At 42.5% G+C, this 26,479-nt stretch overlaps 2 protein-coding genes across 3 annotated transcripts in view; one reads left to right on the top strand and one right to left on the bottom strand.

The window, feature by feature from the left end:
- LOC111526378 (cytochrome P450 3A5) overlaps nucleotides 1-11,014 on the top strand; it is a 26,989-nt gene extending 15,975 nt beyond the window's left edge. The window contains exons 8-13 of the mRNA XM_023192077.2: nucleotides 1,276-1,403; nucleotides 2,512-2,578; nucleotides 4,703-4,863; nucleotides 6,429-6,655; nucleotides 8,977-9,139; nucleotides 10,804-11,014. Coding sequence (XP_023047845.1) covers nucleotides 1,276-1,403; nucleotides 2,512-2,578; nucleotides 4,703-4,863; nucleotides 6,429-6,655; nucleotides 8,977-9,139; nucleotides 10,804-10,899 — 842 coding nt within the window. The 3' untranslated portion in view covers nucleotides 10,900-11,014. The remainder of the gene's footprint in view (nucleotides 1-1,275; nucleotides 1,404-2,511; nucleotides 2,579-4,702; nucleotides 4,864-6,428; nucleotides 6,656-8,976; nucleotides 9,140-10,803) is intronic.
- ZSCAN25 (zinc finger and SCAN domain containing 25) overlaps nucleotides 1-26,479 on the bottom strand; it is a 55,459-nt gene that overhangs the window by 8,230 nt on the left and 20,750 nt on the right. The gene's annotated exons all lie outside the window — the stretch shown is intronic.

Below are 26,479 nucleotides of genomic sequence, written 5' to 3'. Positions count from 1 at the left end.
AAAAAAAAAAAAAAAAAAAAAAAATATGTATGACCATTACTGTTGTAAACTAAATGTTTTTGTCAATCTAGAGCCCTCATACATTTTAGCTATCAACCCTCAACCACAAACCCCATCACCCTAAGCAACCAATAATTGACTTTCTGCCTCTATAGATTTGTCTATTCCGGACACTTCATAGAAATAATATCATTGATTTTTCTGTTGTTTCTTATTCTCTATTTCATGAGTTTGTACTTTAGTCTTTGTTGTTTTCTTTCTTTTGCTGGTTTTAGGTTTCATTTGCTCTTCTTCTTTTAGTGTTTTGTGGTATAAATGGTGATTATCAATTTGAGATATTTTCTTCTTTTAAATTTAGACATTACAGCTATAAATTTCCCTCTGAGCACTGGTGTTGGCTACATCCTGTGTTTTGGTATATCATGTCTTCTATTTGTTCATCTCAAAACAATTTCTTGTTGCCCTTTTGATTTCTGCTTTGACTCACTGCTCATTTAAAACTGTATTGTTTAACTTCCACAAATGTTATGAATTTCCCAAATTTCTTTCCCTATTGATTTCTAGTTTTATTCCAAGGAAGTTGATGTATAGATGCTGTGTATCATTTCCTGAACAGCATGTTTAAGTTAAGCAGCAGATTATGGTCTACATTAATCCAAAAACTCTAGTCCAATAGATAAAGGCTAAAAGGTCAAGGAATTTAATTCTATTCCTTTGGTCACTCCAAAGATGCAGAAGGTGCCTTTGATCTCACAGCTGGAGCAGTGTTTCCTATGTATAGACCTGCCCTTGCTCAGTCACCGACCTGAAAGAGGGGCAAACATGATACAAGAAATGAGTTCCGGCCGGGCGTGGTGGCTCAAGCCTGTAATCCCAGCACTTTGGGAGGCCGAGACGGGCGGATCACGAGGTCAGGAGATCGAGACCACCCTGGCTAACACAGTGAAACCCCGTCTCTACTAAAAAACTACAAAAAACTAGCCGGGCGAGGTGGCGGGCGCCTGTAGTCCCAGCTACCCGGGAGGCTGAGGCAGGAGAATGGCGTGAACCCGGGAGGCGGAGCTTGCAGTGAGCTGAGATCCAGCCACAGCACTCCAGCCTGAGTGACAGAGCGAGACTCCGTCTCAAAAAAAAAAAAAAAAAAAAAAAGAAATGGGTTCCAGTTGAGAATCATGATGTTCTTATTCTCATTACTGGTAAGAAAATTATAATTGCTCCAGGTGAAGTTTGCATTTTCACTATGATTTCCTTTTGTTTGTTTTGTTTTTCCCACAGTACTCTTTCCATTCCTTATCCCAGCTTTTGAAGCATTAAATGTCTGTCTGTTTCCAAAAGATGCCATAAATTTTTTAAGTAAATCTGTAAACAGAATGAAAAAAAGTCGCCTCAACGACAAACAAAAGGTAAAATCTGGTGGTGGTTAAATGACGATGTTTGGTTTTTGATAAATTTAGATTTTATACATATGATAGTGCATGTATCTGTATTTTAAAAAATAAAGACAGAGAACTTATGTTTAGAACAAGAGAAGTCATTTGGTAGAAATAAAGAAGGAGATTGGAGAAGGAGATGAGAAAGAGTCAGAGAGATAGCATTTAAAACTTGTTATCAGACACAACAATTAGTATGTCATGATATAAACAGTATTGAGATATAATGTTACCTCTTCTCTTCCCTTCAATAAATTGTCAAAGGATAAAGTTTCCTGTTTGAAAATGTATTTTACTTTCAAAATATGAGGAATTATGCTTTCCTCATATCACAGATTGGTAAAGAAGCATTTTAAGTCCAAGACTCTTATTTTACATATTCTGCAATGAAGGGTCCTATCAGGCTACCTGCGGACTGCTGACATGTAGCGTGTGGTAAATTTGAGTGCTTCACAGCCTGGAGTAAACAGGGGTCTTCTCCGAGAATTGAGGCTGCAAGGTTGGCTAACTCAGCTTTGCCTTCAAGAGCCCTAGAGGCCAGCCGAAGGATGTCTGCAGGTCAGGGAGGCAGGATCAGGTAACCCAGCTGTCACTGAATATTATATAAAGTTTGAGAATGTTGGAGTATTTGAAAATGCTCCCCCCAAAAAGCTGCTGATGAGTTCTGGAAATGTCAGGAGATAAATCTGTATGGACACTGCTGAAGAAAAAGGTAGAAGAATAAAAGATCCAGGACTTCTTCCTGGGTAAGCAGTTGCTACCAGAGATGGAACCCAGCAACTCTTCGGCCAGAAAGCTGTATCCAAAAGACAGAGAAGACGAGGAACAGGGAGGGCAAAGGCCAAAAAGCAATTAGACATGATAGCTAGATTTGTTCAGGAAAACATCCTGCTTTCCAAGGATTTAGATGAATATTTTTGTTCACTGGTGACGAGGCAACACCCGTCAGACTTCTGGTCTTCAAGAAACCATAGGGAGACTGAGGGAGGGAAGTAAAGAAGGGAGGCTGAGGAATGCACTTTTGATTTACTTCTCACTTCATGAGTAATTTTCTGCCAATGAAATCTCTTTTTGCTTCTAGCGCCGAGTGGATTTCCTTCAGCTGATGATTGACTCTCAGAATTCGAAAGAAACTGAGTCCCACAAAGGTAACCAAAAAGTGCTTCTGAGGGCTACCGGCGGGGACACTAGGAGGGAGGCCCTTGTTCTGAAAATGTGCAGGAAGTATTCCAGGAAGATGAGAATTTCTGCCACATAGCAGAACAACACACATTTAGATGTTATAAATGGTAGCTGGAGGCACTTTCCAGAAGCCCACAGGTATATCCATGTTCCAGGCTTGAAGGGCAATGCTAAGAAAACCTAGAATGTTTGGAGGACAGTCAGTGGTTTGTGGGTCACCTACATGAGCTCATATGCCAGTTCTCAGCCCCCTCCAGATCCACCAAGTGAGAACCTCCACTTGGAAATTTATATCAAACATACCGATCAGGAGGCACACTGTCTCAGTAAGGGTGATTTTAACTGGCAGTACTTGATGAAAGTGTGTTTGCCAGGTTAATCTACTGTAAAGTTTTGTTTCTCCCTTTGAAATGGATAAGTAACTAATGGGGAAAACCTCTGAGACCATGTAAATCTACTTCAATCTTCTATCTACTAGTTTTATGACCCATGGATGGTTTTGACCAAAACCATCATTACTAAGACAGTGGCAAAATGATAATCATGGTCAATTTCAACCTATCAAAATGTGGCAACCATCTCACAAAATTCTCGAATACTTAACAATTGGTTCTAGAGAGCAGGGCTGGGCAGACTCCAGTATACCACTTTAAACATGTCCATGTCTACATCTACTTCTGTCTTTCTATCTATCTATCAATCATCTATCTATCTCACTAAAGCTTGCTATGATAAAGAAAACAGTCTATCATTTCACTGTTTCATATAGAAATCACTAGACACCTATAGCCACTGAGTACTGGACATGTGGCCAATGTCAATGAAGAACAATTTTTAAGAGTATTTAATTTTAATTGAATAAAATTTGATTTTAAATAGCCATGGGTGGATAGTGGCTACCCGATTGGACAGCAGAGCTCCCAACTTTAAAATTACAGTTCGACTTCAACTCAGTATAATGGGGTTCAATGTAACTGAATAAAATAATCGGATGGCTCAATTTACCCATAGCAGCATACAGAAATATTCACTGGTAAATCAGAACTCTATAGACCTTTCTCACACTCATTTTATATTGTGTTCGGTTGTGAGTTACATGGTTGCAGCAGGCACCATATTTATTTCTGTGTTTCAGGTCTGTAAAGGTCCTAATCTAGTCCTGATCAAACAGACCAGTGATGGATCATCGTGAGCTTCTCTCAGGAGAAATATGAAGAGAGAGGCCAACCTGTAATCATATGAACTTCTGCTATTTTATTAATGTCATTCATCACACTACAGTCAACCACCATGCTTCTGGCTTTTTGTCTGTCTCTGCTGTCTTGCACACCCTGAGATAGTCCATTCTGAGAACTGTACCCTAGATCTTGTATTGCCTGATGCCTGTCAAACATGTAATCCATGCTGCTTAAGTGAGGTCGTACACAAAAATCACCACATCTCCTGCAAGTTTGCATTTTGATTCAGTAGTTCGACAGTGGGGTTTGAGATTCTGCATTTCTAATAAGCTCCCAGATGCGACTGGTGCTGCTGGTCCATGAAACACACTTGGAGTAGCAAGAGGTGATCTGTAGCTCAATATTGGTCCTTTAAGTTCCCTCAAACATATAGAGAGAAAAGGGCCTAAATATTGCAAATTCTCTCAAGTTTGTCAAGCTATATTGGAATTCTCTCAAAGTTTGTCAAGCTCTATTGTAGAAAATCAAATTTTTCTTGGGGAAAAGGCTACCCCATATTTACTTACAGATAAAGTGCTTTTAGGATCATTCAAGGTGCACACCCATAACACTGAGTATGTAAGACAGAAATGCTCTCTCTGGAAATTACAGCAGTGCTGGTGCTGGGATGCCATGAGGAGGAGTGGATGGCCCACAATCATGCAGACCTTGGGAAAACCTGGATTTAAATGATTTTGCCTCATTCTGGCCCTTTGTAAGATACACATCGGAATGAAAACCACCCCCAGTGTGACTATGAATTGCTTTTCCATTTTTTCCTCTTGGGATTGGAGAGCTTCACTTAGATTTCATCTAAGCTGTGAGGTTGTACATTGACCTGACTTACCTCAAATGTCTTTCCTCTCCTTTCAGCTCTGTCTGATCAGGAGCTCCTGGCCCAATCAATTATCTTCATTTTTGCTGGCTATGAAACCACCAGCAGTGTTCTTTCCTTCACTATATATGAACTGGCCACTCACCCTGATGTCCAGCAGAAACTGCAGAAGGAGATTGATGCAGTTTTGCCCAATAAGGTGAGGGGATGATACATGGAGATGAAGGGAAGAGGTCAAGCCTTAGTAAAAATGCTGCCTCACCACTCCCCAGGAGGATTTTTATGAAAAGCACAATCACTGATTCTTTCACTGACACTACGTAGATAGCCTCTGAGGAGAAAAACAAAGGGAGAAACATAGGGAATGGTTGCTACTGGCAGAAGCATAAGATCTTTGTAAAACATTGCTGACCCTGGTTCATCTGCATTCTGTTACCACAATAATGCTATGTAAAAAAAAAAAAAAAAAAAAAATCCAGAAACCTCAGTGGCATCTAATGATAAGCATTTATTGCCCACAAGACTGGACAGTGAGCTCTGCTGATACTGGCTGGACTCGCTCTGGTCTGGCTGTGGTCTGACGGAGCCTGGCCCTGGGGACGTGGTGCAGGCTGACTCAGCTCTCCTCACACCTGTTTCATGTTCCAGTCAGGTAGCCACTGGCAAAGAAGCCAAGCTAGGAACTAGGGTATCTGACTCCTGAGCTAAACTCGTAACCTCTACAATACTGCCTCCCAAATATAACACCAAGTGCTAGGTACATATCATCCAGTTTTCAGACTTCTGCCCAAACTGGGATTCTTTTTGGTGTGAAGAGACCTGGCCTGTAGGGCTGACCCTGGTGTGGCAGTGAGGCAGACACAAAGGGATGTTTACATCCAGCCCTGAAGATTACAGTCCAGCCCTGAAGCAACAACTAGGGGACTGTTCCAAAAGGAGGGGATGGGGTTGAGTGTGGGGTTCTATTCTCTTCAAAACTTTAACAACAACTCAAATTGTGTACCTTGGTAGCATCCAATCATAAATTTATTGTGTCATATTTGTGACAGAAAGGAACAAGTTTACCCCCAATTTTACTTATTTATTTATTTATTGAGACAGGGTCTCTGACTCTATGACCCAAGCTGGAGGGCAGTGGTGCAATCTCAGCTCACCGCAAAGTCTGCCTCCCAGGCTCAAGCCATCCTCCCACCTCTGCCTCCTGAGTAGCTGGAATTACAGGTGCACGCCACCACACCCAGCTAGCTTTTGTATTTTTTGTAGAGATGGGTTCTCACCATGTTGCCCAAGATGGTCTCAAATTCCTCAAAAGAGTTACCAAGCAGGACTTTGCAACCAATAATCCTTGTGTGAACAGGATATTTGCTCTTTTTCCTGTTTTTCTTTCTTGTTACAGATGTGTGACCTCTTTTTGAAAGGTGATAGTGACTTTTGTGTATTTTATTTGGTGGTAATAGTCATAGCCCATTAATCACATTTCTTCCCAGAAGAAAAATCACTGTATGGTCATGCTAAGGATTTCAGTCCCTGGGGTGAGGATGGTCCTGAATATCTCCTACATTCATAACCCCGCCATACATCTCAGTAGGTCACTGAGCACATCAATGGACATGACAGTTATTAAAATACTTCACGAATGCTATGATCATTTACCAGTATGAGTTATTCTCTGGAACTTCTAATACTTCAATAGTACTACATGGGGACTCAGTTGAGAGTTAATTCAAAATCTCAATTTATCCAAATCTGTTTCTTTCTTCCCAGGCACCTGCCACCTACGATGCCGTGGTACAGATGGAGTACCTTGACATGGTAGTGAATGAAACACTCAGATTATTCCCAATTGCTATTAGACTTGAGAGGGTCTGCAAAAAAGATGTTGAAATCAATGGGGTGTTCATTCCCAAAGGGGCAATGGTGGTGATTCCAACCTATGCTCTTCACCATGACCCAAAGTACTGGAGAGAGCCTGAGGAGTTCCGCCCTGAAAGGTACAAGGCTCCCAGGAAATGGAGCTCACCCTGAACCGGGCTGGTTCAAGCATATTCTGCCTCTATTAATCTACATGACAATCGTGTGGTTGTACAATCGCTTGCTTGTAAGTCTTTCTATCACAAAAAAGTGATAATTATCAAAGTTCACAAACCACAGACTAGAAAAAATGAAACTACCGCTATCCACAGTCCCAGCACCTTAAGATGGAGATCATCAATTATGTCCCTGTGGGCATTTTTCTATGCCTATGTAGATGTTTTAAAACTAGAGTGGTATCACTTTTTATTTGAATCTTGCTTACTTAACAGGAAACTATCCACTGACCTACATTACTATAAATATACATGTATATATTGCATATGCCATAAACCATTTAACCATGATAATTACTTCAGGTGTATAGGCTTTTTATTCCTTTCTGGTTTTTCTATGCTGTACCCTTTAGCTCTCTGAATTTAACAGCAACTTTAAAACATGCTTCCATGTTCCATTTGCTTTCAACGTTGCTTGCTGTTTCCTCTATGGTAATCTTAACAGTGCAGGCTGAGGTCCTGAGAAGTCCTCAGCCCTAATGATTAGGGCTATCACTGCGGACACAAGACAGCACAGGTCCTCCTGGTCCTGTCTGTGGCTGGAGTCCTGTGCCAGCTCCCTTATACTCTCAGTAGACATCTCACAAACTCCTCCTTGGAGGTGTCTTGAGCATGCTCTTCTGGGAACTCAGGGACAAGGTCAGGCCTTAGGCACAGTTTGCACTCTGGATACAATTGGTGTTTTCTCATTACTGTATTATTAAGCAAAATTTAGAATGATATGTTTAGGTACTGGCTGGTGATTTAGGATGCTTGGGATCTAGACTTTCATTGGCCCCTACCTGCAAGTTTGCTGACGGCAGTGACCTTGTCTTGTTGGCCATGGTGTCCCTAGTGCTAGCATGGAGTCTGCACATAATACTTGTTCACAGAGCAAGTCAGAGCTGACCAAATTCTCTGTTTTCTAGAGTAGAGGACTTCTATGTTTCCTGAAAGCTCAGCACTTCCACCTCCTGTGGCTGTACTAATATGAAATCAGAGACCACTCGCTGTACTTTGAATCACTCAGTCACCAAAGAAACAGTGCTTGCCATATGTCAGGAACTTGGCCAGGCAGGGAGAAATCCATATGATTTATACAAATCTAAATCATACGAATTATAAATCCATAAATCATATGATTTATATAAATCCATGAATCCATGATTTTTATAAATCCATAAATCCATATGATTTATATAAGTCCATAAATCCATATTATATATATATGTATATGTGTATGTATATATATTAGAGAATGTTTGACATATACACAAGTATATTCTGTAGACACCAGCCTATAGAATAGTTTTCGTGCATCTCCATGTATCTATCACTAGTTCCAACAGCCATCAATCCATGTTAGCGACCCCATCCAAATGCCACCACTACCCTCCTCCTGCCTATTATGTTATTTTGAAGCAATAGCCTGTAAATATTTCAGAATGCTAAAAACATATGACAACAATGCCATTACTTTCCTCAGATCAACATTTTTTCCTTACTATAATCAAATACTTAGAAATTAAATTTGAATATAACATGGGTCAATCTTCAAAGAATTTATAGCCTAGTGGAACACATCAAGGAAAGCAGTGATGACACTACAGTAGGGTAGCATCGTATGCCCATGTAAATTATTCGACTTAAACTATTCTATAAGGATGTGGGGGAGAAAGAGAGGAAGAGATGGACAGAAGAACCAGGAAGAGAAGGAGGCGGAGAAGCAGGCGGAGGAGCAGGTGGATGGGGAAGGTGGAGAGGAGGAGGGGAATTAGAAAAAAAGAGATGACAGGAGAAGGAAAGGGAAAAATAACTTGAAATAGCACAAGACACCTTCTCCTTCTCCTTTCTCATGAATGAGCATGTGACCAACATAAGTGTGAGTTGAGGCAGGAATCCACTTTCACATCCATCAGTCTTATCACTTATGTATCTTTTAGAGTGTGAACACATCACCACCCTGAATATAATTTTAGAGTTTAGAAATTTGATTTGCAACAACATTCATCTCATCTCAAGAAATCTGAACGCTCCTATAGGGTATGGAGAATGGAAAGGACCTGTAGGTTACGATTATTATAACAAAACAACCAAAGCAGGATTCCAGTGACCAGCCCATAGAAGTATCCTGTGTATTACTGGTTGGGAGGTGGAGGAGGGTGGTTCTTAAGTAAGAACCCGTAACATGTAACTCTGTGGTTTTTATATTTCATTAACTTTTTAATCTACCAATATGGAACTAGGTTCAGTAAGAAGAACAAGGACAGCATAGATCCTTACATATACACACCCTTTGGAACTGGACCCAGAAACTGCATTGGCATGAGGTTTGCTCTCATAAACATGAAACTTGCTCTAATCAAAGTCCTTCAGAACTTCTCCTTCAAACCTTGTAAAGAAACACAGGTCAGTACACTTTCTGTATGTTGTATTAAGAATTTTTTTAACGGAAGGGTATATATTTTTTAAAAGAATAATATCTTTTAATAATCCATTCTATGGAGCAAAGAATGTCTTTGGATCCATCTTTGATCATTAAGGATGCTTCAGTTCTGGACTTCAAAACCTGTAGCATTAAGAACATCATGTAAAGTCCATGCAGATTCACATGGCATGATTATGTGCAGTCTCTTTGAACCTGAGTAAGTTTAAATTCAGTTTCAAGCCAGTTGGAAAGAGGAAGTGTTCTGCACAGTCATGACGTGCAATGATTACCTGGCTGTGACTTAAATGATGCTCTCCATCACCAGAGCCTGTAGACGCGCTCTCGTGACTGTGGTTCACAACCACTAGCTGTACATCGGAATCACCAGGGAGCTTTAAAAATTCACGATGCCTGCGATATCTCAGAAATTCTTAACTAATTTACCCAGAGTGTGACTTTAAAAGCTCCCTGATCGGTTCTCACATGAAGCCAAGGTGGAGAATGGCTAATTTCAGGCATTTCTGGTGGATATGAAGGACTACCAAACAGCAGGGCTATCCTTACTGTTTGACTTTACGTTCTAGGTGATACATTTATAGAAAGATTTAAAATCTTTTCTCTGATGAAGTTAAAGAACAGATGTCATTGATTCATATTAAGCAATAGCCTATAAGTCTTACTTCCAGCACCAGTGCATTTAATATGCAACTCCACCCCTTAAGTACACTTTGTGCTTGGGAGAGGAGGAGGATGGAGACGGTTGCCATCTTATCAATGGCTTCAGGGCAGCTGTGTAGCTTTCCTATGTATGTATTCAGGCAGGGGACTCAGCCCTGAGAGAAAGTGGGCCACTGGCACACATGGGACAGGGAGCATATTCCCTGGCAAGCTCTCAGGCATCTCAGGCTGGCAACTCTTTGTATCCATGGCAACTTGCTTTCCCCTCACTGAACTGAGATCAGAATGTTACTCTGTTGGTGGCTCCCCCAACAGTGAAGGAGCGACTCAGTGACAATAGGGCTAGCAGTATGAGTCACTGTACAACTTGAGAACTTCCCTGTTTGCACTACGCTTGGAAGCCAAGAGGAGATGTTAAAAAGAAAAGAATAATTCCTTCTGAAGACCTTTCCCATCATTGCACTTGATGGGTTCAATTGGGAGGGGTTACTAGACTCTGGAAGTTGAAAACTGCCCACATAATTAAACTGTACAACAGCTACTCAGGATTACCTTGCAAGTTTTAACCTACAAAAATTTAACTTTATATGGCAATTCCAAAGTAGTTTGCCATTATACCTCATAATCTGAATTTAATTTTTAAAACTCATCCTTTTTACTTAAGATTTAATTTTTAAAAAAAAAAAGAAAAAAAACACAAGTCCACAAGAATTTGTCGCAGGCCTGGCACAGAGTCGGTGCTCCATAAATATTTTGTTAAATGATGGATGGTGAGGGCTTTTACTATCCAGTATTTACCCAGCTTATAGATTAAGTACGAAGAATCCAAGATACATGGTGTTGAGAGTCGTTTATATAAGCTTGCAAAGCGTTTGTGTCATTCATGTATTTTTTCTACTTTGCTTCCATCTTTTCTTCTCTCACATCTCATTTATTAATTCTCCATATCCTTGTTTAACTTTTGTAGATCCCCTTGAAATTAGGCAACCAAGGCCTTCTTCAATCAGAAAAACCCATTGTTCTAAAGGTTGAGTCAAGAGATGGAACCCTAAGTGGAGAATGAGTTATTCTAAGGACTTCTACTTTGTTCTTCAAGAAAGCTGTGCCCCAGAACACCAGAGATCTCAATTTACTTTCTCAATAAAACCTTGAAATAAAGATGGGCTTAATCTACTGTACTGCATGAGTAGTTGGTGATTTTGTACATTCATTGAGCTCTCCTAGTGCCTGTGTAGAGTGTTGTGCATTATGTAATATAAAGGAGGTGACCAGATAAGTGACAGATAGGTAGACTCAGCTTCTCTGCTTCTCACAGGACTATCTCTACCCACCTCTAGTTAGCATTATCAACTCCTCCTGAGCTCTCATCAGAGAATAAATATTTATCAATGATTTGATCCCATAATTTTTAAGAAAAATAAGAATTATCGTGATGACTTGAATGGTGACATTTATATCACGTTTTATTTGTAATATTCTACAATAAGTTTTATATCAAGAAAAGAGATAAAATCCCCTTTACAAAAATATTATCTGATGCCGTCCTGCACACTAAAGAGAAATCTATAGAACTGAATGACTGAGAACCAACAAATAAACTGCTTTTATAATGTAGTCACTGTTGCTGTGGGGCCTTTGTCAGAACTCCAATTTGATTATTAAAATAGGTCAGAGTTAATCTACTGTGACTTTGACCATTGTTTGGAGAGAATATTCGTAGTTTCATTCTGCCTTCTTTGAAGAACATATTTTTTGTAACACTCAATGAAGCACTTATCATATTATTACTTTTGATTTATTGTTTTTACGTCATCTCCCCTGACATTTCTGGAATACAGGAAACTAGTTTTCTTATAAACATCTTGCATTCCATCTTCACCTCCCAATTGTCTTAATGCAATGAACACTGAATAAAAAATGGTCAATTGGTCAGTTGATTGGGCAGCATGTCTAAAAGCACTCATTTATTTTCCTTTTTTATTCCTTCCTTTCCCCTCTCTTTCTGAATACTAAAGCCATTAGGTGGGTTGCAGCCATGTGGTAGACACACAATAAGATGGAGGAGAGAGTCAAGGTGGCTCCAAGTCAGATTCCAAGGGTGCTGGGGAAGGCATCCACATGGAGGGGCAGCCTGACCTGGATGTGGGAGCCCAAGCAATCACAGAAGGGGTCCACACAGAGATGTGACCTTCAAGAGCAGCCAGAGCAAAATAGGGAATGGAGAACCCATGTGAGGTGAGGAGGGCATCCATGAGTGGGAAGGGATGGGTGAGAGTTGGATACATAAAGGGGATTGATCACATAAGTAAATAAACTATACTGGAAGAAAGGTGTGTCACTTTTGCAGGAAAGAGCCATAGATTCAGAAAGGGAGAAAGCTAGCAAGAATCCTATGGCGTCAGATTGGAATGGATGTATCAGTGTACATTCATTCTTTTCTAGATAGATAGATGGATAGATAGAGAGATGACAGATAGATAATAGATAGTTGATACATAATTAGATAGATGTAAATATATGTGCATGTACTTGTAAGCATGCGTGCGTGTGTGTGTGTGTGTGTGTGTGTGTGTGTAAAACATATATTCCCTACTTCTCTCCACCGATAGGGCTAGATAACAATGACGTTTTAATAGCAATGAGTACACTTAGTGCCTAGATCTTGGCTTATGAATATCATTTTCCACTGAACGGAATCAGAGCTCCTTAGAGAAATGGCTGATGCCAGGGCTAGGACTAAGAATGTTCAAGAGGAGCTCAGGATACTTTTTGTTCCAGGAAGTAAGAAAATACTCAAATGGTTTCTAAATGGTATTTGGAAATGATTTCTAAATGATATTTCCATATGACTTCCAAATGACATTTTAAAAACCTAAAGACTCTACCAAAGAACTATGAGAACTGATAAACAAATTCAGTAAAGTTGCAGGATACAAAATCAATGTACAAAATTGGTAGCGTTTCTATATGCCAGCAGGGAACAATCTGAAATAAAATCAATAGCCACGAATAAAATTAAGTATCTAGGAATTACCTTAACCAAAGAAGTGAAAGATCTCTACAATGAAAACTATAAAACACTGATGAAAGAAATTGAAGAGGACACAAAAACATAGAAAGATATTCCATGTTTATATATTTCAAGACAATATTGTTAAAACTGTCCACAATACCCAAAGCAATATACGGATTCGATGCAATCCCTATCAAAATACCAATGACATTCTTCACGGAAATATTTTTTTAATCCTAAAATTTGTATAGATCCACAAAACACCAAGAATAGCCAAAGCTATCGTCAGCAAAAATAACAAAACTGGAGGAATCACATTTACCTGACTTCAATAGAGAGCTATAGTAACCAAAACAGCATGGTACTGGTATAAAAACAGACACATAGACCAGTGGAACAGAATAGAGAGTCCGGAAACAAATCTACACATCTACAGTGAACTCATTTTTGACAAAGGTGCCAAGAACACAGACTGGGGAAAAGAAATGCAAACTATGCATCCAACAAAGGTCTAATAGCCAACAGCTACAAGGAACTTAAATTTATAAGAAAAGAAAAACATTAAAAAATGGGCAACGGACATGAACAGACATTTTTCAGAAGAAGACATTCATGTGGCCAATAATCTTATTAAAAAAAAAAAAAAAACCTTGGCTGGGCTCAGTGGCTCATGCCTGTAATCCCAGCACTTTGGGAGGCCGAGGCGGGTAGATCACAAGGTCAGGAGATCAAGACCATCCTGTCTAACACAGTGAAACCCCGTCTCTACTAAAAACACAAAAAATTAGCTGGGCGTGGTGGCGGGCACCTGTAGTCCCAGCTACTCGGGAGGCTGAGGCAGGAGAACGGCGTGAACCAGGGAGGTGGAGCTTGCAGTGAGCCAAGATCGCACCATTGCACTCCAGCCTGGGTGGCAGAGCAAGACTCCGTCTCAAAAAAAAAAGCTTAACATCACTGATTACTAGAGAAATGCAAATCAAAACCATAACAAGACACTATCCAACACCAGTCAGAATGGCTATTACTACAAAGTCAAAAAATAACAGGTGTTGCTGAAGTTGTGGAGAAAAAGAAAAAAAGAAACATGTATACACTGTTGGTGGGAGTGTGAATTAGTTCAACCATTAGGGAAAACAGTGTGGCAATTCCTCAAAGACCTAAAGACAGAAATATCATTTGGCCCAGCAATTCCATTACTAGGTATATATCCAAAGGAATATAAATCATAAAGACACATGCACATATGTTCATTGAAGTACTATTCACAATAGCAAAGATATGAAATTAACCTAAACACCCATCAATGACAGACTGAATAAAGAAAATGTGGTACACATATACCATGGAATACTATGCAGCCATAAAAAGGAATGAGATCAGCCGGGCATGGAGGCTCACGCCTGTAATCCCAGCACTTTGGGAGGCCGAGGTGGGCAGATCACAAGGTCAGGAGATCAAAACTATCCTGGCCAACATGGTGAAACACCACCTCTACTAAAAATACAAAAATTAGCTGCAGGTGGTGGCACGTGCCTGTAATCTCAGCTACTCTGGAGGCTGAGGCATGAGAATCGCTTGAACACAGGAGGCGGAGTTTGCAGTGAGCCAAGATCACACCATTGCACTCCAGCCTGGCAACAGAGTGAGACTCCACTGAAAAAAAAACAAAAGAAAAGGATGAGATCATGTCCTTTGCAGGGACATAGATAGAGCTGGAGGCTATTATCCTTAGCAAAGTAACACAGGAACAGAAAACCAAATACTGCATGTCCTCACATATAAGTGGGAGCTAAATGATGAGAATACATGGATACATAGAGGGGAACAATGCATACTGGGGCCTCTCAGAGGCTGGAGGGTGGGAGGAGAGAGAGAATCAGGAAAAATAACTAATGGGTACTAGATTTAATACCTGGGAGATGAAATAATTTGTGTAACACACCCCTACAAGTTTACCTATGTAACAAACCTGCATGTGTACTCCTGCACTTAAAAGTTAAAAAAAAATAACTTATTTAAATGTACACCATTTAAAGAACAACAACAAAAAAAGACACATGCACACATGTGTTCATCACAGCACTGAATAGCAAAGACATGGAATCAACCTAAATGCCCATCAATGGCAGACTGCATAAAGAAAATGTACATATATACCATGGAATACTATGCAGCCATAAAAAAGAATGAGATCATGTCCTCAATTTAAAAGGGGGCCATCAACATGAACTTTGGAGTTCTGATCTCATACAATCAATGAGATGAATTCCCTGAACTAAAGAGAAAAGCAAAGAATTGTAGAGATGTCCTCCGGAGACAAAAGTAGCAAATTAAACCTCTGAAGGCCGTCACTCTCCAGCGGAAAAACCCTAAGGAAATGGTGTATCTGGAGCCCAGGAGAAATGGGCCCAGCAGGACCCCAAGAAATTACTGCACATTTATTTCTGACGATGCCCACTGGGGATTGCTCCCTATATTCCAAAAGGAGCCCTGCAAATAAGCCGAGGGTGAGGCCCAGACACCGCTCCTTGGCCAACCCACCAGGGAATCAGGTTCTGTCCTCCCGAACCACTTCCCTCTCCCTGCCTCCCACCCACCTGCTTTCTCATCTTGCTTTCCATGGGACCCAGGCTTGTGTCCCTGGCCCCAGGCTGCTTGTGAGCTTTCTGAGCTCCTGAGAGAAGAAAAGCCATTCAGGGGAATGGCAGGGGCCTTGGGTGGGATTTGCAGAAATCAGACCAACTGGACAGGTCAGTGCCCATGTAGGGCAGGAAAGAGAAACACTCCTCCCCAAAGTCCCTAAATGCCTTAGCCAAAGACATCTCCTCCTCCTCCACTTCTCAAAGACAAGCAGAACCTGATCCCAAAGGGACCTTAGAAACCATCTAGGGATCCAACGCCATCATTTTAGCAGAGAACAGACTTCCCACAGCACAAAGGATTTGATTCCTGGACAAACCCTCTCAGCCTCTGCCCTCATCCCTACAATGGCGGATTCTCCAGCAATTTCATTACCCAGCAATTCCAGGCCCTTCTAACATTTAATCTAGGCAGAGATATCAGAAAATGTTTGCTGGTGCAAAGACAGGCCCAGAAGCAGAGCAGGTGACAGACTGCAATGACCTGATTGTCACATCGTGAAGAATGTAAGCAAGGAAAAAGCCAGGAGAAATTAAACCTCAAACTGTTCTCTCCGTCAGTTTGAGAACTGTAAATTCTCAAATTTACAGTTGACATCTGTAAATTAACATCTTATGTTTGGTGGTGTGTGCACAAACATTCTGACACAGATGTCATTGGTATGCATAGGCTATCATACGTTCTGCTTTGAAAATCTACATCATAGGCAAATATCCAGAAATTGACACAATCTTTCATTTTTACAGTCTGTACAGTATTCCATACCATTGAGACATCAGAGTCTGTAAAACTATTCTCATTATTTTGGAAATTCGGTTGTTTCACATTTTAAAACATTTAAAAATGGTGTTTCAACAAATATCTTTGAACCAATTATCTCTTTCCATCTGATTTGTTTCCTCCTGTATAATCCCAAACATAAAATTTCTACATTTATATACATTTACTTAACCTCTATAAGCCTCTGTAAGTAAGACAAGAATATCCAGGGCAAGTGTAGTGGCTCACACCTGTAATCCCAGCACTTTGGGAGGCCTAGGAAGGTGGATCTCCTGAGGTCTGGAGTTCGAGACCAGCCTGGCCAACGTGGTGAAACCCCATCTCTACCAAAAAAAAAAAAAAAATTAGCTGGGTGTGGTGGTGGGCGCCTGTAATCCCAGCTACTTGGGAGGCTGAGGCAGGAGAATCATTTGGGAGGCAGAGGTTGCAGTGAGCCAAGATCACACCATTGGTGCTCCAGCCTCACCGACAAGAGTGAAATTCTGTCTCACAAAAAAAAAAAAAAAGAATGAATACCCACCTATAGAGTTTGGGGTAGAATTTAAAAACTCATATGTAAATAGCATAATGTTTGGTCTATAGAGTATGTTTATTAATTATATTATTAATAATAACATCTATTTATTTGTTTAGGGAGCATAATAATCTGAATATATTTAAACTTTTCAATTAGAATCTATTTTTATCTTATGAATTCCTTAACTTTATCCATTATAAATTTTGGACAATATTTCATTTTTAAGTTGCATTCAAATTCCAATATTCAATTTCATCATTAGTGGAAATAAAATCATCTTTTTCATTGCTTTTTAAAATGGTTATTCAGTATAAGTAACTGATATTTGTCTGCCATTATATCCTGCAACTCTGCTAAACTAATATTATTTCTAACAATTGTTTTATTTCTTTCAATAGCTTACTTACGAGACAAATCTTTTGCAAAACCTTATTTTTACTCCTTTTGCCTTTTCAGATAACCATCATCAACATTTCTAGGAAAATGTTAAAGAAGGAATGATAACAGAGAATATTTCTATCTTATTCTTTTAGAGAGAAAGTAGTATTCTTCAATAGACATGATGTTGACTCGTTTTTATTTTTTTATTTTTTAATCGATCCAGAGTCTCACCATGTTGTCCAGGCTAGTTTTGAACTCCTGGGCTCAAGCAATCCTCCTGCCTCGATCTCTCAAAGTACTAGGACTACAGGTGTGAGTCACCATCCCTGGCCAACTCTTGTTTTTAAATACACAGTTTATCATATTAAGAAAAAACAATTCTAATGCTTTGAGAGTTTTCATCTATAAAGTAATAATAAATTTATTTGGATGTCTTATCATGAATGAATTACATTATTTTGATATTTCATTTGTTCACAGATTTTCAGTTTTACAGCTAGCTCTATCAATATGTTGTTTTCTTTGTTTGCAAATATTTTATGTGTGGCATTTGCATCTATGTCTATAAACAAAATTGGATCCCAATCTTTTCATTGTCCTTGTTTAGTTTGGTATTAAAATCACATTTGCCTCTAAAAATTACTTGAATAATAATAGCAGCCAGTGCTCACTGAGTGCCTATGTGCAATGCCCTGTTCTTAGCACATATGTGCATTTCCTCTTTTAATCCTCACAAGAATGCCTTTAGCAGATAAGATTACCACATTCACTGGATGCTTCCCCTTCTCATCCCTGCCCAGTTCCCACGTGGCCAGAACCCCACCCCATGGCCATCTCCTACGGATTTCCCATCACCTGTGTCCCATCCCCAATCAGCACACTAACCCTGCACTGTCCTTCTTCCCTTTCTCTTTACAGATTCACTTTGATAGGACCCACATCCCACCCTTTCTTTTGAAGCCACAAAAAATGCTTTATGTCTAATGCAACATCAGCTGAAATCTCTGAACTATTATGAATTCCAATTGAGTGAGGTCCCTATGTGGCTCTGCTGTGGTCTCCGTGCCCCTGGGCAATGTTACAGCTGTAGCTTCTCCTTGGTATCCACAGAGACAACTCCCACTCTTCCTCGACTACCCTCTAGAGGTGAGGCCCTTCTTGGGTGAGCGCAGACAGAAGGCTGGCTGAGCTGGCCCTGTCAACAGGCTCCTCTGCCCAGGCTTGCCCGGACCTTCAGCCTCAGCAGCAACACCAGGGCCAAGGTGTCCGAAGGTGGGGAGCAGCAGCCATAGCACCCTGAGTCCTGGGCTCTGCCTGGGTCGGGACCAAAGGAGACAAAATCTTAGGGGGAAAGAGGGTGTGTACCCACAGTACCCTCTGACTCTGCACATCTGCCGTTATACTTTCAGAATTCCATATAGAAACAACCTTCAGGTGGCCCCCCCTTACTGGGAGTGGGAAGAAACTACATTTCTATAGCTCTTTACTTAATCTCGAGACATTATCACTTGCTCATATCAAACAATGTAAGAGGTCGGGCGCAGTGGCTCACACCTGTAATTCCACCACTTTGGGAGGCCGAGAAGGGTGGATCACGAGGTCAGGAGATCGAGAACATCCTGGTGAACACGGTGCAACCCCGTCTCTACCAAAAATACAAAAAATTAGCCGAGCATGGTGGCGGGCGCCTGTAGTCCCAGCTACTCCGGAGGCTGAGGCAGGAGAATGGCATGAACCCAGGAGGCGGAGCTTGCAGTGAGACAAGATCGCACCACTGCACTCCAGCCTGGGCGACAGAGCGAGACTCTGTCTCAAAAAAAAAAAAAAGAAAAGAATGAAAGTGTGAAGAAAACTTGGGGTAAAATACCCTAAATAAAATATGCCTCATTGCTGCCATCACTGAATACATGACCACGCGCCACCAGGATTCTCTACGGAGGGACAGCAGATGGGGCTTCGTGGGTTCAGAGTCAGCAGAAGTTTAGCAGTGAAGTAACTGAACCCTGATGCCTGGGTATGTTGAGGCCATAGGGCTCCCTGACTGAGGCTTTTCCTTTGATAGGCTGACAGTCTGCTTTGGGGTTTGTACCAAATGAACACAGAGATGTGTCCAAATGAGAGCTGAGGGACTGCAGGAAGCCCAGGAATTCATCTCTCACTGGTCTGCGACTGGTCTGGCTCTCCCCACAGGACCTGTCATCCATGGAGCGCAGAAACCACACCAGTGCCTGGGAGTGCCTCCTCCTGGGGCTCTCCAGCCGGCCAGAGCAGGAGGAGCTGATCTTCGAGTTCTTCCTGGCCATGTACCTGGTTGGCAAGGCAGGCAACCTGCTCATCATCCTGGCCATTGACTCAGCCTCCTGTCTCCACACCCCCATGTACTTCTTCGTCAGCCAGCTCTCCCTAGTGGATTTCTACTTCCTCTCTGCCACGATCCCCACAATGCTTGAGAACATCCAGACGCAGACTCAGGCCATCTCCTACGGCACCTGCCTGGGACAGATCTACATCTGCATCCTGCTCGCCAACATGGACAACTTCCTTCTGACAGCAGTGGCCTATGACTGCTACCTGGCCATCTGCCACCTGCTGCACTACTCCTCCAAGATGAGCCTGCGTGGCTGCACCCAGATGCTGGGCAGCTCATGGGCCATCGCCAGCCTCCATGCCCTGCTGCACACCCTCCTCATGGCCCAGCTGGACTTCTGCTCCAGCAACGTCATCCCCTACTGCTTCTGTGACCTCATTCTCCTGCTCCAGCTCTCCTGTTCCGACACCCGACTCGACCAGTTCATGATCGTGCTGGTGGGGGGCCTGATTGTCCTCCTGCCCTTCCTTGGCATTCTCGGCTCCTACACACGCATTGCAGTCACGGTGCTCAGGGTCCACTACACCCGGGGCAAGCAGAAGGCCTTTTCCACCTGTGGCTCCCACCTGACCATGGTCATCCCCTTCTATGACACCATCTCAGGGGTCCACCTGAGGCCCTCATCCTCCCATTCCACAGACAAGGACTCACTAGCCTCAGTGAGGTACACGGTGGTGACCCCCATGCTGAATCCCTTCATCTACTGCCTGAGCAACAAGGACACGCAGGGCGCTCTGGGGAAACTGTTCGGCCCGAAGGCTTTGTCCCACAGGCTGTGACACAGCAGAGTTCCCCCTCAGGGCCTGTGTGAACCCCAGGGACAGGCTCCACAAACAGGGCAGGAGGAGCATGGCCTGGTTGTCCCAGCTTGTCAGCATGGCTGGGGAATGCCCCTCACTGCTCTAATAGGTAATGTGCAAGCCTGGCACTTCGTGGCCCCTGCACAGGATACTCCCAGGATACCAAGAAGGGAATCAACTCTAACCCAAAGACACAGAACCACATCAACAGATGCAAATTCACCTGCAGATCTCCTGGAGAGGGTTGGAAAGGTCACACATTGCATGTGAAAACAATGAACTAGGAGTCAGCGGCCTGTGCCGACGGCCTGTGCTAAGGGGAACTCTCTGAGAGCCGCTGCACAGGCCCCAGTTCCTCCAATCCTCAACCCTCATGCAGCCCAAATTCCAAGCTCCCTGTAGATATCCTCTTTGCTACAGCCCCCTCCTCACTACCATCCCCACATTTTGAAGTGAACCTAGCTCTGAGGCCAGGTTTGATCGTCCTCCTCAAAGCCATCCCGCTCCTAGCCTTGGCTCCTGCTAGGTGGGCTTCCATGGCTGCAGGCACTTGAATCAGGAGTGTCTGCAGTGAAGGTCTCAAATCTGACCCTCCTGGCCTCCAGAGCTGACCCCAACCTGTCCCACTATGTGTTCTCTTTTTTCAAAAAAAGAAAGGTCTGTTATGCACTTGGAAAGGAAAGAAAGGAGACCAGATCTGGCATTGCTTCTCTGTGAGTGAAGAACATGCAGGAAATTGGCCATCATAATCCTTAGGAATGTGTTTCTCCACTCATTGACTTGGGAAAGGAAACGAATGAAGAAAGGCCTCATAAAAATGAGTCCATGGCGGGAGGAGTTAGATGCAGTTTTCTATCAATTACGGTAATACTCAGGCTGCAAAGGGTGTGGAGGAAGAAACAGAATTACTCAGAGGGTCACAACAACTGCCTTCTAGTCAAGTCCCTCTCATTTCTAGCCACTGACTATGCTCCAGTCAGTCTGAAATTCACCACTCTACCAAACACACCATGCTTTTAGTCCCCGTCACGCTGTACAGGCAGCCCACCTGCCCACTTCTATCTATAAACTTCCACTTGTCCTTCAAGTCTCAGATCAAATATCATCTTCTTCATGAAGCCTCCAGTGTCCCAGGCCAGGAGAGGGTCTTCTTTCCCCTCCAGAGCTGCCAGAATGCAAATGCTGTGACAGCCCTTTTCATGCTCTGCTTGGCATCAGTCATGTGCACCCCAAATGCTACCCCAAACAGGACTGTTTGTTCTTAAGTTGTATAAAACCTCCTGTTTATCCAAATAACCCCATCCGCAGAAGAATCTATCACAGTGCCTGGTGTACAACAATGACTCAGTACAAGTGTGCTGCTATAGCTAATGATGGTGACGGTGACAATGATGACAAGGACGATGACAGCAAACACTGAAGAAAGAACACTGATGACCTTCTCCCAGAGATTTTGCCTTAACTCATTCCCTTTGTCTCCCTTTGTCTTTCCTGATCCCATCCAAAGAAAAAGAATTAAGTGTGTGCTTGGTCAGAGCCTCAGGATCTCACTGGCCCCTATTTTGTGAAGGGTGGTGTGCCTCACAGGGTCTGCGTCTGAGATGAAGCTCCCTTCCTTCTCGCCTGGCCCTGAACAGTCTTCTGCTCATGCACCCTCTTGGAGTCCCCATTTGGTATCGGGTTGCCAACCTCCCTCCTGCACAGTGTGCCTGAACCCACAGTCTTCAACTCAGATGTGGGGCTCAGAGTGGGGAGCAAGGCAGGCCTATACCATCTCGCAACTCCCTTCCCCAGTGACCTCTATGATGCAGGTTATTGGGTGCAACTCAGAGACTAGTACAGTGGGACTGACAGCCTCATCTGCTGCTGTTCCTTGGGCCATCCAGTTTGGGATGATTGGCAGGGCAAGAGTCAGCCTTTCCTGGATCTCTGGCCAAAACACCACAAAAAACTCAACAGAATTTCACCTCAAGCCTGTGAAAATGATATGAAGAGTTGACATCAACATGAAGAAATGTTCAATATGCATTTGCTGTAATCGTGAAGAATATAATGATTTGGCCCCATGGAAAAAAAAATGAACAAGAAAAAAAAAAAAAAAAAAACAAAGAGGGGCAGCAATGGGTAAACATGAAAGACCTTTACCTAACCTTGCTCTATGCTGGTTTGTAAGGAGACTTTCTGGCTCACAGTCTTCTAAAGTCCAACAGAGTACATAGGCTAAAATGATCCTTCTCTCATGTCAAACGCCTTTCTAGATGGGCACCGGTGTTGGCCTGCAGGCTGCTTGCTCAGGGGTATGGGAAGAGGAACATTCCCTTTCTCATCCTGTACATAATACAACTATAAAAGGTTCAGAAGCTTAGTCACTCTCACAGACCTGGAAGTGTAAACTCGACCCTATAAACACCAGAATTTTTATTTCTACTTCAAAAATAAACTGTTTTGAAAAAAAGAAAAAATAACTTCATTACCTCCATTAAAAAATCATTATTAAGGACCACTAATAGGGAAGTAGAAGTATCCTCAAGAATAATGAGAATAATAATATCTCCTATGTGGTCCTTTCCAAGTTCCACAATACTTTCATGCCCATACTGTCTCTGTTCAACTTGGATGCCTTCTTCACACCACAGACCACAGGTGCATCCATTTAACAAAACAATCTGAGCTTGAGTGACTCGTCTGTACCAAGCACCGTTCTAGGTAGTGGAGGAAATATCAGCAAAATAAGCAAAGTTTCTACTTTCCCACAGCTGAAGTTCCAGGGCATGTGGTAGAACAGGAAACAAAAACAAATTTATAACATGTCAGATCATGGTAAGGGCTACAAAGAAAAATAACTCTGGGTAAGAAAATAGACTGATGGGGAGCGCTACTGTAGAAACGTTGTGTTCCAATTATCGATTGCTATGTAATTAAACCACTCATACTTAGTGGCAAAAAACAATAGCATGCATTTATTTTCGTTCACATTTCTGGGGGTGACCAGGCTAAGCTTGGTGGTTTCCCTATAGGGTCTCTCACATGGTTCCAGTCAAACAGGGGCTGGAGCTGGAGTCATCTGGAGGGTTCCTTCTCACCTGACTGATGGTCGGTGCTAGGTGTCCACTGTGACCACAGTGAGGACTATTGCTGGAATACCTCTGTGCAGCATGTCAATGTGGCAGAGGCTTCTTCCCAGCACTGCAGCTCTGTTCCAAGAGCAAGCATCCCACATATCACCTCTTATGATCCAGCACCACTGCCTTCACATTTAATTTGTTAGAAGTGAGTCGCTTTAGTCAGTTTCAAGAGGAGAGGAACTGGACTCTAACTCTTGGTGAAAAGAGTGTCAAGAAATTTGCAGACATGTTTTAAAAACATGACAGATAGTTAGAGAAGGTCTCTCAAAATAGGAACTCACATGAAGAGGAGAAAGTTGTGTAAAGGGCTTGAGAAAGTAGCTTCTAGGCAAGAACAACAGGAGCTAAAAACAAAAGTGGGAGCGTGCCTGGTGTGATCAGGAAGAACTGTCAGGTATGGAAGGACTTTGTCTGTTACTCTGAGAGGAGAAACCTTTGGAAAGTTTCAAACAATATGTAAAATCATCTTAGTTCTATTTTTAAAAGATTATCTGGTTCTAGGATAGTGAAGAGAGTATACAGAGGAAAGAGCAGAAGCAGGCAGACAGCTGACAAGGTCTAGGGAGAAGACGGTGGATTGCACCTGAAGCCTTGGAGGGAGTGGGGAGTTGCCCGTCTCTGTCTATATTCTGAAAGTAGGGCCAACAGGATTTGCTGATGGCTTAGATGTAGGGTATAAGAGACTGACATCTAGGCTTTTTGGACTGAGCAACTGGGGCATTAGAGGGTCCATTCATTAAGATGAGGAAGAATTAGGTTTGGATGGTGGGAGGAGAATGAAGAGTTTGGTTTTGTGGTGGTAAGTTTGAGATGCCTACTTGATCTTTAAGTAAGTAGTTGTGAATATGAGTTAGAACTCAAGGGAGAAATCCACAGGCCCCTGGAATCTGGCTTCCCCCGCACTATGCCACTGAAACTGATCTCACTAATGTCACCAGTGTTGATAAAGCCAACGCACATTTTTTGTCATTATCTTGTTTGACCTCTTGCCAACATTTCACCCTCGAACTTGGCCTTCTTTAGAAACCACCATCCACCCCTGCCTTCTAGGGCAGCACACACTCGAGACTTGCTACTTCCTCTCTCACTGGTCTTTCTCAGTCTCCCTGGCAGGCTCTTTCTCTTGCCAGCCCTTAAGTGCTGGCATCCCTCAAGATCCTCTTCTCTGCTCATTCTAGGCCTTCTCCCTAGACAACCTCATTTGGTCACAAGGCTCCAAAGGCTATTGTGAAAATAGAAATCACAAACTTTAAATCTTACATGCACCTTAGTTGAAAGGAAAAAAAAAGGCACAAGCATAACTTATATGAGCTTGGAACCAAAAAAGTCTTACAAGCTATCCTGAATTTTTTAAATATGGTCCTGGTAAAATAAGGATAGTTATATTATGTGATTTTACTTTTATTTTTGGTTTTATATTTATTTATTTATTTATTTATTTATTTATTTATTTATTTATTTATTTATTTATTTTTTGAGACAGAGTCTCGCTCTGTCGCCCAGGCTGGAGTGCAGTGGCCGGATCTCAGCTCACTGCAAGCTCCGCCTCCCAGGTTCACGCCATTCTCCTGCCTCAACCTCCTGAGTAGCTGGGACTACAGGCGCCTGCCACCTCACCCGGCTAGTTTTTTGTAGTTTTTAGTAGAGACAGGGTTTCACCGTGTTAGTCAGGATGGTCTTGATCTCCTGACCTCGTGATCCGCCCATCTCGGCCTCCCAAAGTGCTGGGATTACAGGCTTGAGCCACTGCGCCCGGCCGGTTTTCTTTATTTTTTAAAGAGACAGGGTCTCCTTATGTTGGCAAGGGTGGTCTTAAACTCCTGGCCTCAAGCAATCCTCCTGACTCAGTCTCCCAAAGGGCTGGGATTACAGGTATAAGCCGCCACACCCAGCCTATTATGTGACTTTAGAAGCACAATAAGCAAAAGAGCTGTCAAGAGACCAAAAGTGTGCCGGGTATAGGGGCTCACACCTGTAATCCCAGCACTTTGGGAGGCTGAGGTGGATGTATGGTTTGAGGCCAGGAGTTCGAGACCAGCCTAGCTAACATGGCAAAACCCAATCTCTACTAAAAATACAAAAATTAGTCAGGCTTGGTGGTGGCACATGCCTGTAGTCCCAGCTACTTGGGAAGCTGAGGCACAAGAATCGCTGGAACCCAGGAGGCAGAGGTTGCAGTGAGCCGAGATGGCACCACTGCACTCCAGCCTCGGTGACAGAGCAAGATTCTGTCTTAAAAAAAAAAAAAAAAAAAAAAAAAGAGTGAGAGAGACCAAAACTGGCTTAGCCTCCATGACTCATGCCTGCAATCCTAGCACTTTGGGAGGCCAAGGCAGAAGGATCATTTGAGGCCAGAAGTTCGAGACCAGCCTAGACAACATAGTGAGACCACCCCCCCAACTCTATTTAAAAAACCCCAACTCTATTAAAAAAATAAAACAGGTAAGAAATAAAGGCCAGGTGCAGTGGCTCACGTCTGTAATCCCAGCACTTTGGGAGGCCAAGCCGGGTGGATCACCTGAGGTCAGGAGTTCAAGACCATCCTGGCCAACATGGTGAAACCCATATCTGCTAAAAATACAAAAATTAGTTGGGTATGGTGGCACACGCTCGTAATCCCAGCTACTCGGGAGGCTGAGTCTGCAGAATCACTTGAACCCGTGAGGCAGAGGTTGCAGTGAGCCAAGATCACGCTGCTGCACTCCAGCCCGGGCGACAGAGCAAGACTCCAATCAAAAAAAAAACAAAAAAGAAAAGAGAAAAGAGAAGAGAAGAGAAGAGAAGAGAAGAGAAGAGAAGAGAAGAGAAGAGAAGAGAAAAGGAAAGAAAAGAAAAGGAAGGAAGGAAGGAAAAGGAAGGGGACAAAAAATAACTTGAAGAAAATGATGAGTTCTGTCTCTTGTGATTGCTAAGAAGTAAATAGTTTCCTGATTGGTACAGGGCTTCCTGCAGCTATTTAATATGACATTCCTCATCATTCTCCTTGGTAGGCGATCTCAGCTGAGCTGCATACAGATCA

This window comes from Piliocolobus tephrosceles, chromosome 8 (genome assembly GCF_002776525.5).
Source record: "Piliocolobus tephrosceles isolate RC106 chromosome 8, ASM277652v3, whole genome shotgun sequence".
Lineage (NCBI taxonomy): Eukaryota > Metazoa > Chordata > Mammalia > Primates > Cercopithecidae > Piliocolobus > Piliocolobus tephrosceles.
The sequence above is the reverse complement of the archived record's forward strand: the minus strand, read 5'-3'. Positions and strand labels throughout refer to the sequence as shown.